Here is a 12,993-nt window from a genome sequence, read left to right as displayed (position 1 = left end):
ATTTGTAGGTTGGGCGGGATCCCGACTGGAGTAGTTGCAGTGGAAACCCGATCAGTGGAGCTGTCTATCCCAGCAGACCCAGCGAATTTGGACTCCGAAGTCAAGGTGACCACTTGGAAACACGTACACACTTTGCCACTTGATTTCTTTCAGGAAGATGACCAGTGTTCTGTGCTTTTTCTGGTAGATCATCCAACAAGCAGGGCAAGTGTGGTTCCCCGACTCTGCCTTTAAGACAGCACAGGCCATTAAAGACTTCAACAGGGAGGGGCTTCCACTCATGGTGTTTGCCAACTGGAGGGGCTTCTCTGGAGGGATGAAAGGTCAGTGATACAGGAAATAAAGTAGGATGTGTTTAGTGAGCTATAATGATCTCTGCTAACACTTTATGCTCTCCTGTCTTCAGACATGTATGACCAGGTGCTGAAGTTTGGAGCGTATATAGTGGACGGGCTGAGAGAATACAGACAGCCAGTGCTGGTGTACATCCCTCCACAAGCAGAGCTCAGGGGAGGATCATGGGTCGTCATAGACCCCACCATCAACCCTCGCCACATGGAGATGTATGCGGATAAGGAAAGCCGGTAAGAACCAGTTTTGTTTATTTTTTTGGTTTGGTTTAGGTGTTTTGTGTTTTGTTTTGGTTTTTTTGATTTTGTTTGGCTTTTGTTCTTTTTGTTTATTGTTGTATATTGCATCTTTTTTTTTTTTTTTTATGTTATTTAAACGTAACACTGTATTAACACATATTGGTTGTTTATTTTTGATGTGTTTATTTTGTTTGGTTGTTTTTGGTGTTATTTGGTTTTGTTTTGTTTGTTTGCTTGTGCTTTGTTTTGTATCATTTAGTTTTTTTATCACTGTGCTTTTTTTTATGTAACAGTGTATTATTAACACTGCATTAAAACAGAAAATAAAAAATAATAAAAAAAATTAAGTGGTCAGACCTTACAAGCAAGCCATTTTGAGTGATGATGGAAGAAAAGCATTGAATTTGTTTCAGACAAATTCATTGTGATAACCTATTTGAATAAACTGATTGATCAGTGTGTGTGTTCTGCAGTGGTGGCGTGCTGGAGCCTGAAGGCACGGTGGAGATCAAGTTCCGTAAAAAAGACCTGGTGAAGACCATGAGACGGGTGGACCCTGTATACATGGGGCTTGCAGAAAGACTGGGTAAGTTTCTCACAGTGCTGTCTCTCACTTGAAATCCTATCTTGTTTTATTTGGCGTGTATAAGTGTTATATTAAAGCACCTCATCGCTGCGTTCTGCTGATTGTGTCGACCCTTTCTCTCCTCCCTGAGGCGACGTGTCAATCACAGGAGTTTCAGATCAATCAGACGCCGTTGCTGCTCTGTACCTCCTTTCGATCGTTTACCCCCTTAGCAGTCACTAAAATGAACCGTGCCACCAGAGTGGCCTGTAGTGTTGCAGGCGGCCATGCTGAATGATTGGCTCTGATGAGATCGATCTCTTTCGAACAGCCACGGGCTGATGTGAGATCCTGGAGAGCTCTTCGGTTGGCGGCACTGTAGTGGTGCAATTCTTGCTGATTTTCATGTACAGAATGAGGGACCGACACATGGATGCCAAAATAGCAGAATTGTGCTCAATAGCATAAGCCAGCATGAAAGCAAAATTTTAAATTATTTTTTTATATTTTTTTTTATACGTGTTTCTTTTACACTCTTTACCAGTAGGGGTTATTCTAAATTGTTCATCAAAATGGAATAACATGCTTCCCAGTGTTGTTATAGTATTGGTTATATATATACATTATTATAGCAAGTTTATATTTTGAATTAGCTTTTTAAAAAAAATACTTTTTTGTTTTAAGTTTCTGTATTATTATTATTATTATTATTATTATTATTATTAAATGCAGGACAACATTTCATTTTCACTTAAAATTTAAGTTGATAAACATTTTATCTGATATTTATATTTTATTTTATTACATTTAATGAAAATAATATTAGTTTTATTTTTAGTTAATAACTGCACGGTTTGCTTTACTTTTCTTTTTGTCAATGCCACCTCATCCAAAAATATAGCAATTAACATTAAAAAGCTATTCAGTTATTGTTTTAGGTAATGTAGCCTTTCTAAAACCTAGTCAAAAACAAATCCATTATAATAATTAATTATTAAATTAATAAAAACAACAATAGCAAGAAATTAATTATTTAACGAAACAGTAATTTTAATGCCTGTTAATTAAATTAATTAATCAATATAATTAATGTAAGCCACAGTGAAATGGCTAAATGTCAGCTGATGAATTAGCCTGATTTATATACTGGCATGTTTCTAAGTTACTTTTTTGGTACATTCCTCATAAATTTTGTATTTTTGCATTTGTCCATTCTTTGTGTGCGTGCGTGTGTTTTCAGGCACCCCAGAATTGAGTGTGTCTGAGCGTAAAGAGCTGGAGAGTAAACTGAAAGAGAGAGAAGAGTTCCTGCTGCCAATATATCATCAAGTAGCCGTGCAGTTTGCCGACCTTCATGACACACCGGGCCGCATGCAGGAGAAAGGAGTCATCACTGTCAGTACTCAACTCTTATAGTAGCTTATATTAGTCTGCTCTGCTTTTCCCCGCAGTTGTTTTTTTTATTTGATACTTTTGTAATAATATTTATCCATAGTTGAAGAATCAGAAGCTAAAATGAAAAAACGTGAATCAATGAACTATGCCATAAATGAATCTGGACTTGTGTGTATTCAGGATGTCCTGGAGTGGCGGACATCTCGACTGTTCTTCTATTGGCGCTTGCGACGGTTATTGCTGGAGGACACGGTTAAGAGGAAGATCCAGTGTGCTAACAGTGAGCTGACAGATGGACAGGTTGAGGCCATGCTCCGCCGCTGGTTCGTGGAAGCAGAGGGAGCTGTGAAAGTATGTTACCAAAAACTATTGCATAAACAAACATCTTTTATCCAGATCACCAACAAAAAAAATTGTGAATATGACTGTACAAGAGTACGTGTGTGTGTGTGTATTAAATTTTATAAGTCAAATATCTTGCTAAAACCATGCGCCCACATTTAATAAACCATTTTGGGTTTGAACTCGATGTTGTCTTCGATTGTCTTGAATTTTGGCCATTGCCAGTCAATCGCCAAGACTCATTTCCCAAAACTTTAGTCACTTTTTCAAAACTGCACAACAGCAGTCTATGTGGGCTAAACTGTGGATCATTTCCCATTGCTTTGGCACAAAATACATTCATTCACTTGTAAATTACTTGTATTCTTTTCTCACTCAGACACAACTTCCACCAAAACACTGTGTACCCACAGGCCATTTACATCCTTGTTTTTTTTTTTTTTTTACTGTTAAACTTAAGTTCAAAACTTAACATAAAAAACTAAGACACATATTTTGATACATTTCTATACCAGATTGAATTAAATACTAAATCAAAGACATGAAATATTATCAAATGTCAATATATCAATATGTTAGCCATTTAATTTCATTAGGAATAATTTAGTACTGTAATTTAAAAGTGGACCATGTAACATAACAAATATAGATATGTATGCATATCAGAATTAGCTTTATTGCCAGGTATGTTTGCACAAACAAGGAATTTGTTTTAGTGACAGTAGCTCCACAGTGTGACAGAATGACAGCGACAGGACACAGATAATAATAATAATTAATTAATTAATAATAATAATGTACAAATATACAAAATGGACAATATGCGAAATAGCACAAACACAATATACAAATCCAGACAATTCAGTATGTACAGGTATGTTAGGTGCAAATTTAAATGTAATAAGTATGTGTGTTAAAAAATAAAAAGTATGATAGTGTTGTGTGTTTCATGTTTATTGTTAAGAGTTCAAATGTTCATGAGATGGATTGCCTGAGGGAAGAAACTGTTCCTGTGTCTGGTCGTTCTGGTGCTCAGAGCTCTGTAGCATCGACCAGACGGTAACAGTTCAAAGAGGGAGTGTGCTGGATGTGAGGGGTCCAGAGTGATTTTACCAGCCCTTTTGCTCACTCTGGATAAGTACAGCTCTTGGAGAGTGGGGAGGATTGTACCAATGATTCGCTCAGCAGTCCGGACTACCCTCTGTAGTCTTCTGAGGTCAGATTTGGTGGCTGAGCTGAACCAGACAGTTATAGAGGTGCAGAGGATGGATTCAATGATGGCAGAGTAGAACTGTTTCAGCAGCTCCTGTGGCAGGTTGAACTTCCTCAGCTGGCGAAGAAAGTACAACCTCTACTGGGCCTTTTTGACAATAGAGTCTATGTGAATGACCCACTTCAGGTCCTGAGAGATGGTGCTGCTCAGGAATCTGAATGACTCCACTGCAGTCACAGTGCTGTTCATGATGGTGAGTGGGGGGAGAGCAGGGGGGTTTCTCCTGAAGTCCACGATCTTCTCCACAGTTTTGAGTGTGTTGAGCTCCAGGTTGTAAAGACAGCACCAGACAGCCAGCTCTTTAATGTCCTGTCTGTAAGCAGACTCGTCACCGTCCTGAATGAGGCCGATCAGTGTGGTATCATCTGCAAAATTCAGGAGCTTGACAGAGGGGTCTTTAGAGGTGCAGTCGTTGGTGTAGAGGGAGAAGAGCAGTGGGGAGAGAATGCAGCCCTGAGGAGCTCCAGTGCTGATGGTGCAGGTGCTGGATGAGAATTTTCTGGAGAGCTGAGTTAGTTTGGGCAGGAGGGGATTTGGAATGATAGTGTTAAAGGCCGAGCTGAAGTCCACAAACAGGATCCTCACACAAGTCCCTGGTCATATATGTATAATGGTAACTGCTCTTAGTATTTTAATTTTATTTTATTTTTTTAAAGAGTGATAAAGTGTAATTAGTGGTTGACCTTTTTTTTATGGAAGAATGACTTGATTTGAGGCATCTGAAGTTTTTTTTATTTTTGGTAGTTTTAGTGCATTTTACATGTAAAATGTACTGCTGTGTCTGTGCCAAGCTGGAAGTTGGTTAGGAGAACTGTATGAAGAGTTTTAAAAAACTGACCTGAGCATTGAGAACCTTTCTTTTGCTGAAGTGGTGTGTGGACCAGAAAATCTATGACATTTGGAAGTGATCACAGTGGATGAACGTTCCCGAGCTCCGACTAGGCCTCAGAAGAGTCGCCACACCAGGTCCTGGAGCAGAGCCAAGCCCCCAGGGCAGGTTAAAGTATCTGTAGAAGACGGTCTCTGGACCACTAATACATTACCCTAATCAGAGCGAGCTATCTTAAGCTACAATTAATCTCCACCCTGCCATGCGCAGATAGCAGAGCAACACGCTGTTTCTTAATTAAAAGCAAACGGATTAAAAATGATTAATATGGGGCATTAAATGTTCTTGCCGACTACAAGTGCTTGCGTTTTTTAGAAGCATGGAAGCCCATTAACGCCTCAGCAAATCTTCACAAGCACAAGTCAGGCTTTGTTTCAGATCAGCCTGATGTTATCAGTCTAAGCCTAAATGAAGAGCCGTTGATTAGGGTTGTGATTTGGTTTTCAAATAGAAACATTGTCAGAAAGTTTGTTTGGCAGGATGTTTCAAACAAGACCCACGTATTACACACTTTGTTTTATGTATTATTCTTTTTGTTTGTCTCTCCCAGGCTTATCTGTGGGACAGCAATGAGGATGTTGTGGATTGGTTGGAGAGGCAGCTGGCAGAAGAAGAGGGTGCCAGATCTGTCATCGATGAGAATATCAAATATATCCGCAGGGATCACATCCTCAAACAGATCCGCAGGTAACATCCAGACACCAGCCTTAAAAACATATATGCACTTATAAATGGTGTTATATTATGGCTGTCAAAATTAACACATGTAATTGTGGGATTAACTTTTTTCAGTTTAATGGGTTTAATTAACGCAATTAAAGCAGCATCCTTTTTTTTCCTGGCATCCTTTGGCTAGCGTTACAGTAAACTATATAAACATGCTACCAAACAAGCTAAGATGAGAACTTAATTGGACACAGGCATCTGACATCATGTGCACACAGAAAGCCAAAAACACAAAATGACGTCAAAATTCCCGTTTTTGGCGAGTCACCTCGTAAGCAAAGTCTTAAATGAGAGAAAATTGGATGCGCGTCAGATCTGCGTCATCAGGTTTTAAAGAGACAGCACTGCTTTTTAAAGTGAAACCTGCTACAGTCATTGATGTAAATCAAAGAACAAAAGAAAAACTAATTAATCACTGCTGTGCTCGCTGATTAACTTTTGTAGCTGGAATAAACATTAATCTACCATATATTCAATTGATAGTTTATGCAAATACGATTTATAGTTTGTGAAGATTGTTTTAAGTTCACTTAAATTAAGAATGTTTATATTTTGCAAAGCCTATTGAATGTTAAAAATAATGTCTGTAAATTATACTGTAACATTGTATGGCTATAATCAATGACTAAATTTGAAGGAAAAATGCATTTAATGGAGACATCAGTAGCAGTATTGGTATCAATTCCTTAATAATTGGCTACTTAGTAAAAAGATGTCATTAAATACGTATTTAAAATATACTATCTTTGTTGTTTCTACATTCATTTGTTGATTCAATGTGAAATTATGACAATATAAATGTAGTATTAATTTGTGATTAATCATGATTAATTACAGAAAAATTTGATTTATTTTTTTTATCGATTGACACCACTAGAGTACGACGGCGTTTTAGTGCCACGTTAAAAAAATTTAAGATTATGAGAATAAAGTCAAAATGTTACGAGAATAAAAGTCAAAATGTTACGAGAATAAAAGTCGAAATGTTACGAGAATAAAAGTCGAAATGTTACGAGAATAAAAAGTCGAAATGTTACGAGAATAAAAAGTCGAAATGTTACGAGAATAAAAAGTCGAAATGTTACGAGAATAAAAGTCGAAATGTTACGAGAATAAAAATCGAAATGATACGAGAATAAAAAGTCGAAATGTTACGAGAATAAAAAGTCGAAATGTTACGAGAATAAAAAGTCGAAATGTTACGAGAATAAAAAGTCGAAATGTTACGAGAATAAAGTCGAAATCTTTTGAGAATTTAAATCGTAGAAATTAAAGTTATAATATTTTGAGAGTATAACCTATATGCAAATGGCCTGTATTGGGAGCACAGGGAATTTAGGCCTATTTGAATATTGTTGCGTCCGAGGGGCCACATCATCTTTTAAGGACTCGCGGAAACAGCTTAATATCAAGAATATGATATTTATTAACAGACTGAACAGGAACAACTTTTTTAGCCCACACACTCAATCGACATTCCTTTGGGGGGCGCCATAGTAGCTCTCTTATTTAACCCTTTTTTAATACACTACAATATGTGGGATTATTAGCAGAAATCATCCCATGTGTCATATTCGCGGGGACAGTATGCTTGGAAATAATATTTTATGTCTTCCATTGCATCAGATTTGTGCTTTTGGTACTTTTAATAGGCTATAAAACAAAGTCTGCAGCTTTCAAAATCAGTTTTATAGCGAAACACAAATTATGTGTCTCACAATAATGTGTTTTTCGAGCTCTTTAATTATCAGATCGCTGTATTTATGTGAATCAGTTCATTAAAGTATACTGTTTTCTTTGTGAAAATTCCACCACCTACTCCACAAAAACGTCTGTGGCGTCCAAACTTTCATTCTTCACATGTAGCCTGTTTAATTAATAAAACTGAAAAAAGTGTACTCCAACTCGTTAACATAAATTAGCCTATATTGTTTTATTTTCTGAGGTATAGGCTGTAGGCCTATAGGCTCGTGACTATTCACAAGCGGTTTTATTCATGGTATAATACAGCAAATGATTGGACATAATATTTAACGTCTTCCATTCATTGTTTGTAGCACGCCAGCCACCCAGTAATAGCAATAATTTTGTACTTTGTTGCTTTTAAAAACACAGCTTTCAAATTCCGTCAGTTTTATCATGAAATACAAATGATAAATTTGTTTATTTCAAGTTTATAGCAAGGTTTAAAAGTGAAGGAACAGAAGGCATGAAAAAAACAGTATAGCCTAATTTATAATGGAAATAATATCATTATTATTGTAATCGGAAAGATGATTGACTCACATGCCACTTAAACTGAAGCGAATACAGCGATCTGTCACGTCACACCACATTAAAGAATGTGAAACATATAATATACATATTGTTTGTATTTCGCTATAAAACTGACAGATTTTGAAAGCTGAGACTTTGGAGTATCTGCCGGTGCTCCCAATCCGGGCCATTTGCATTTACAAAAGGCTAGAATATCTCATATTATAACTTTAATCTTCATTCTTGAAACATTTAGACTTTATTCTCGTAAAATTTCAACTTTATTCTCGTAGTATTTCGACTTTATTCTCGAAACATTTCGACTTTATTCTCGTAAATTCATCTTTATTCTCGAAAGATTATGACTTTAGACTCATAATCATAGATTTATTTATTTTTTTTAACGTGGCACTAAAATGCCGTCGTACTAGAGTGAGTGTGTCTGTCTGTCTGTATATGATAAACCGTGAGGTTCTCAACCTTTTTGACTATAAGGCCCTCCATTGTCCACAACAATATTCAAAGGTCTGAATCATAATTTCTGTCAATTACACGGGTCCTATTGTGCTCTTTTACAAAGTCTTGATTTTGTTTTGGGGGTGTACTAGAACATGCTTTCATGCTTGGTGGAAAATCACATTATTTTTCACATAATTGACATTATTACAATACCTTTCCTTTTCTTTTTTCTTTTTTTAAATTAATATTTAAGTAACATTTGAAATTTGAAAACATACTGTTAAGGTACAGTGATTGTTGAAGTTTTAACAGTGAGTAAGAACAAGCAACCTGTTGCGAGGGATTTAGAGTATTAACAATTTAAACATAAGATAAATAAATCAACAAGTAAAAATAAAATACAATAACAATGAAACTAAACCACCAACAGTGTTCAGCATCCACCTGGATGATGCGACGGCAGCCATAGTGCGCCAGAACGCCCACCACACACCAGCTTACTGGTGGAGAGGAGACAGAGTGATGAAGCCAGTCAGTGTATGGGGATGATTAGGAGGCCATGATGGTCAGAGGCCAATGGGCAAATTTGGCCAGGATGCTGGGATTACACCCCTACTCTTTTCTGAAGGAAATCCTGGGATTTTTAATGACCACAGAGAGTCAGGACTTCAGTTTAACGTCTCATCCGAAGGACGGTGCTTTTTCAGTATTGATTGATTAACTTTATTAATCCCAAAGGGAAATTCACGTCATACTGCACAATACAATATTTCATACAGCCCCCCTTGTTTCAAGCATCATAGTACAATCTACACCATGTTATACAAGTACAATTTAAAATGCTACATCAGTCATCTAACATGACATTGATTATATAACCTAATGGCTGTTGATAAAAATGACTTTTTATATAGTTCCTTATGGCATCGGGGCTGAATTAATCTTGAGCTAAATGTAATCACACATGCTTCAACTGTTCCATGAAGAGGATGACAATCTTGTTTCATTATACTGACCAATTTACATAGTGTCCCCGTCACTATACTGGGGCGTTAGGACCCACACAGACCACAGGGTGAGCACCCCCTGCTGGCCTTACTAACACCTCTTCCAGCAGCAACCTAATTTTCGGCTTCGGTGGGCAACCAGTCTTGGGCTACAGGGTGATATGGCTGCTGGGTATAAATATCAATACTGTTTCATAACTAATCCCACCAGTGTCAATACATTTTGAAATAAAGATTATATTCTTTTCTACGCATTCTTTATTAAATATCGTCCTGTTTATTACGATACCTTTCTCCCTAGCCTGGCGCAAAGGCCCGCCTTCCGAAAAACGAAATGTGTTGTGATTAGTTAGTTGTCCCAGTGTGTTGTGATTGGCGAACAGCTTAGACGGTGTTTCAGCACAGCCCCCCGCTCCTTGCCAAAGCAGCAAGTTCTTCAATATTGCTAATATCAATTCAGACCCTGAGAATATTGAACAAGAGGATCGCACAGAACCTTTGCACGCACGGATATTGCAAGACACATTAAAGTGGCAACGTTACTGTTGTTTTTGGGTTAAATCACATTTTAGATTGGATGTCAACAACAGCTTAAAAATAACTGCTTTACTATGTGAAAGTGAAAAGGTGAAAGTGACGCGTGACATACGGCCAAGTATGGTGACCCATACTCGGAATTCGTTTTCTGCATTTAACCCATCCAAAGTGCACACACACAGCAGTGAACACACACACATGGAGCAGTGGGCAGCCATTTGGGGGTTCGGTGCCTTGCTCAAGGGCACTTCAGTCATGGCATTGAAGGTGGAGAGAGCGCTGTACATTCACTCTCCCCACCAACAATTCCTGCCGGACATGAGACTCGAAACCGCAACCTTTGGATTATTGGTCCGACTCTCTAACCATTAGGCCACGACTTCCCTTATCTTACTTATCTATGTACAGATAAGTGCAACATGTATTATGTTTTTATTCTTCTTTAATTCTAACATTATAATATGAATTGCAGCGAAACAGTGAAAAGTGAAAAAGCATAATAGGACACCTTTAAAATTCAGGTTTTATAAGCTTGAAGTTTTTTTTAGAGTACCTATTCCTTTTAATCATTTCCACTAATATAAGGGATAATGTACAGTCAGCTTTCATTATCACAAATGAATACACAACTGCCTGGAATACTCTATTCTGATTGGTCAGTAACAAATCATTTTGAGGTATGTCATTCCCTGATAATCATCGTCATTAGCAATGCAGAAAATAACACATGCTCATCTGGGTATTTGAGGCCAATATTGTTGAAGTGTTTTGTACACTATAATGGATTTAAGATGTTAAAACACTGTCTTCTCAAATGCCATTTTATGCCCTTGTCTTTATTTATTTGGAGAAAAGCTGTGTAATTAGTGATGTGACTGCATTATGCCTTAAATTTCCAACTTGTCTGAACTTCATCTAGGCTTAAAGCTGTTTGTTAGGAACTGTTTTTCTTTGCGGCAGCTTTGCGTTTAAAGAGCTCAAAAAATATTAAGGATCTGTGAGGTCTGATGTGTTTTTAATTAATGCAAAAATAAATGTTTTGTATAAGAAATGGTCATTTTTACTGATTATTAAATAATTCCATTGAATTTTCAATATCAGATCAATGCGTTGCAATGCATTTTTACACCCTTATTTATTCATATATTCATGTATATTTTGTGTTTTTAATAAACTGTTTGTTTGTTTTCATTTCTTAGCCTGGTTCAAGCTAACCCTGAAGTGGCCATGGACTCCATTGTTCACATGACCCAGCACATTTCCCCAACGCAGCGTGCTGAGGTGGTCCGAATCCTGTCCACCATGGACGCCCCTGCGTCATCATAGAGCCCTGTTTACACACAATCATCTCAGAGGCATGATGTTACTGGAAACTGGAACTGGAGGAGCCAACATGGCGGTGCTATGATGTTATGTGACATAACATTGTTGGCTATGATTCTGAAAGTTTGCGTTATAACAGAGATACTCAGTGTCAGTACCTATGAATGCACATCAATGCGCACCTTTAGAAACACTAAAGTAAAACGTTCTAGTGTTTTGTTTATAGTTTTACAATCTAGTCAAGTACACTTTGAGACTTAGATTGAACAGAGATCAATTGTAGAAACAAGCTTCCCAAAGCTGCTGTTAGAGGATGTTACACTTTTGTTTGTTTTTTGAGAATTGTTTTTCGTTTATAAGGCAGTAGATTAATGTGTAATAGAGAACTTTGCAAATTAACAATCAACTTTACACTTTCTCCTACAACAGTCAGGCGATAACACCCGTCCGCACTGAGAGTAAGGGATGTCACATCTAGATCACTCCTGCTTCAGGAGTGATGAAGCTGTATTTCGTTGCATCACTCGCTGTGTAGACGTGGTATTATTCTTCGCATGCAGGATGGTCGTTTGAGCCGTATGACCGCATCAGATTGTGACTACGCTTGTTTCATTCCCTTGTGGCTTAACCAAAAAAATATATTTAAATTTTTTTTTTAAAATGTGTATCCACTGGTATTGTACTTATATGACGTTTATTTTTTTAGCATAGATATAATGCTGAGAAGTCATTAATAACTTATTAAACATGTCTAAGTGATCTAAGTGCTGCACACTGTAGTTCAACATGGTATACTGTAATATAAGCTGTAGAACATGATTATTACAACATACATATTCTGGAATGACAGGAGTGCAGTGAAAAAATATAATAAATGAAAGAATTAGAGGTGGCAGAGGATACTTAAGCTAGGTGAATAGAGTATTATGCACAATCTACACTGGCAGTCATGATGCTTTTTTACATGCTGTCACTCAAACAGTTGGTGGACTGTCTCGTGTCTGTAAGTGTTGCTAAACATGTTACTGAAAAGATCAGAAGCTGTCTCCATTGTCGAAATGGAGAATTTCCTGTTTACTGTGGCAAGCTGTGATTGCCTCTAAAAATTAACTGAATAAAATCATAAATTCTGACATGTTCATTTTTACTTTTTGTGGCTCTTTCTTGAATAAATGTACCAGGTTATATATAGAAAACAGGATTTTTTTTTTATAATATACTATACAAAAGGACCAAGCACCGAACCCTGAGGTACCCCAGTTGTTAGTTTAAGTGAGACTCCCCTCCTCTGAAATATATGTATAGATGTCATAAATACAATAGCAAAAACCGCTTAAATTCTAAGTATCAGAGAGGATGGGAAAACTATACATTAAAAGTGTGCAAATGAGAGTAGTCCGAGATAAAATCCTGAAGGTTGGTGATTGTTCTACCAAAAGATAATCAATGATTGTCTTCATGCTATTCTTCAGTCCTAAGAGAAATCAAATGGCAGACAGAAGGATGTGGGAACACACTTACATTGATTTATCAATTCAGCAATCATTCTCTCATTTAGTCCCCACGGTGTGGGTTTCGCAGTCTATTCTTATACTACCTACCAACTACGACAGACCAAATTGAATCACGCC

The 12,993-nt window shown here is 37.2% G+C and overlaps 1 protein-coding gene across 6 annotated transcripts in view; it reads left to right on the top strand.

Annotated features, from left to right (window-relative positions):
- Window positions 1-12,508, top strand: part of LOC306870305 (acetyl-CoA carboxylase-like) — a 69,024-nt gene extending 56,516 nt beyond the window's left edge. For all 6 annotated transcript variants that reach the window (XM_079417500.1, XM_079417499.1, XM_079417498.1 and 3 more), the window contains 8 exons: window positions 9-105; window positions 188-323; window positions 407-584; window positions 1,064-1,176; window positions 2,396-2,550; window positions 2,731-2,901; window positions 5,605-5,741; window positions 11,239-12,508. In XM_079417500.1, coding sequence (XP_079273626.1) covers window positions 9-105; window positions 188-323; window positions 407-584; window positions 1,064-1,176; window positions 2,396-2,550; window positions 2,731-2,901; window positions 5,605-5,741; window positions 11,239-11,365 — 1,114 coding nt within the window. In that variant the 3' untranslated portion in view covers window positions 11,366-12,508. The remainder of the gene's footprint in view (window positions 1-8; window positions 106-187; window positions 324-406; window positions 585-1,063; window positions 1,177-2,395; window positions 2,551-2,730; window positions 2,902-5,604; window positions 5,742-11,238) is intronic.
- Window positions 12,509-12,993: the final 485 nt, after the last annotated feature.

The sequence above is a fragment of the Barbus barbus genome, assembly GCF_936440315.1.
Source record: "Barbus barbus genome assembly, chromosome: 5".
Taxonomy (NCBI): Eukaryota; Metazoa; Chordata; class Actinopteri; order Cypriniformes; family Cyprinidae; genus Barbus; species Barbus barbus.
Note: the sequence above shows the minus strand (reverse complement) of the source record. Positions and strands in the feature narration are given on the sequence as shown.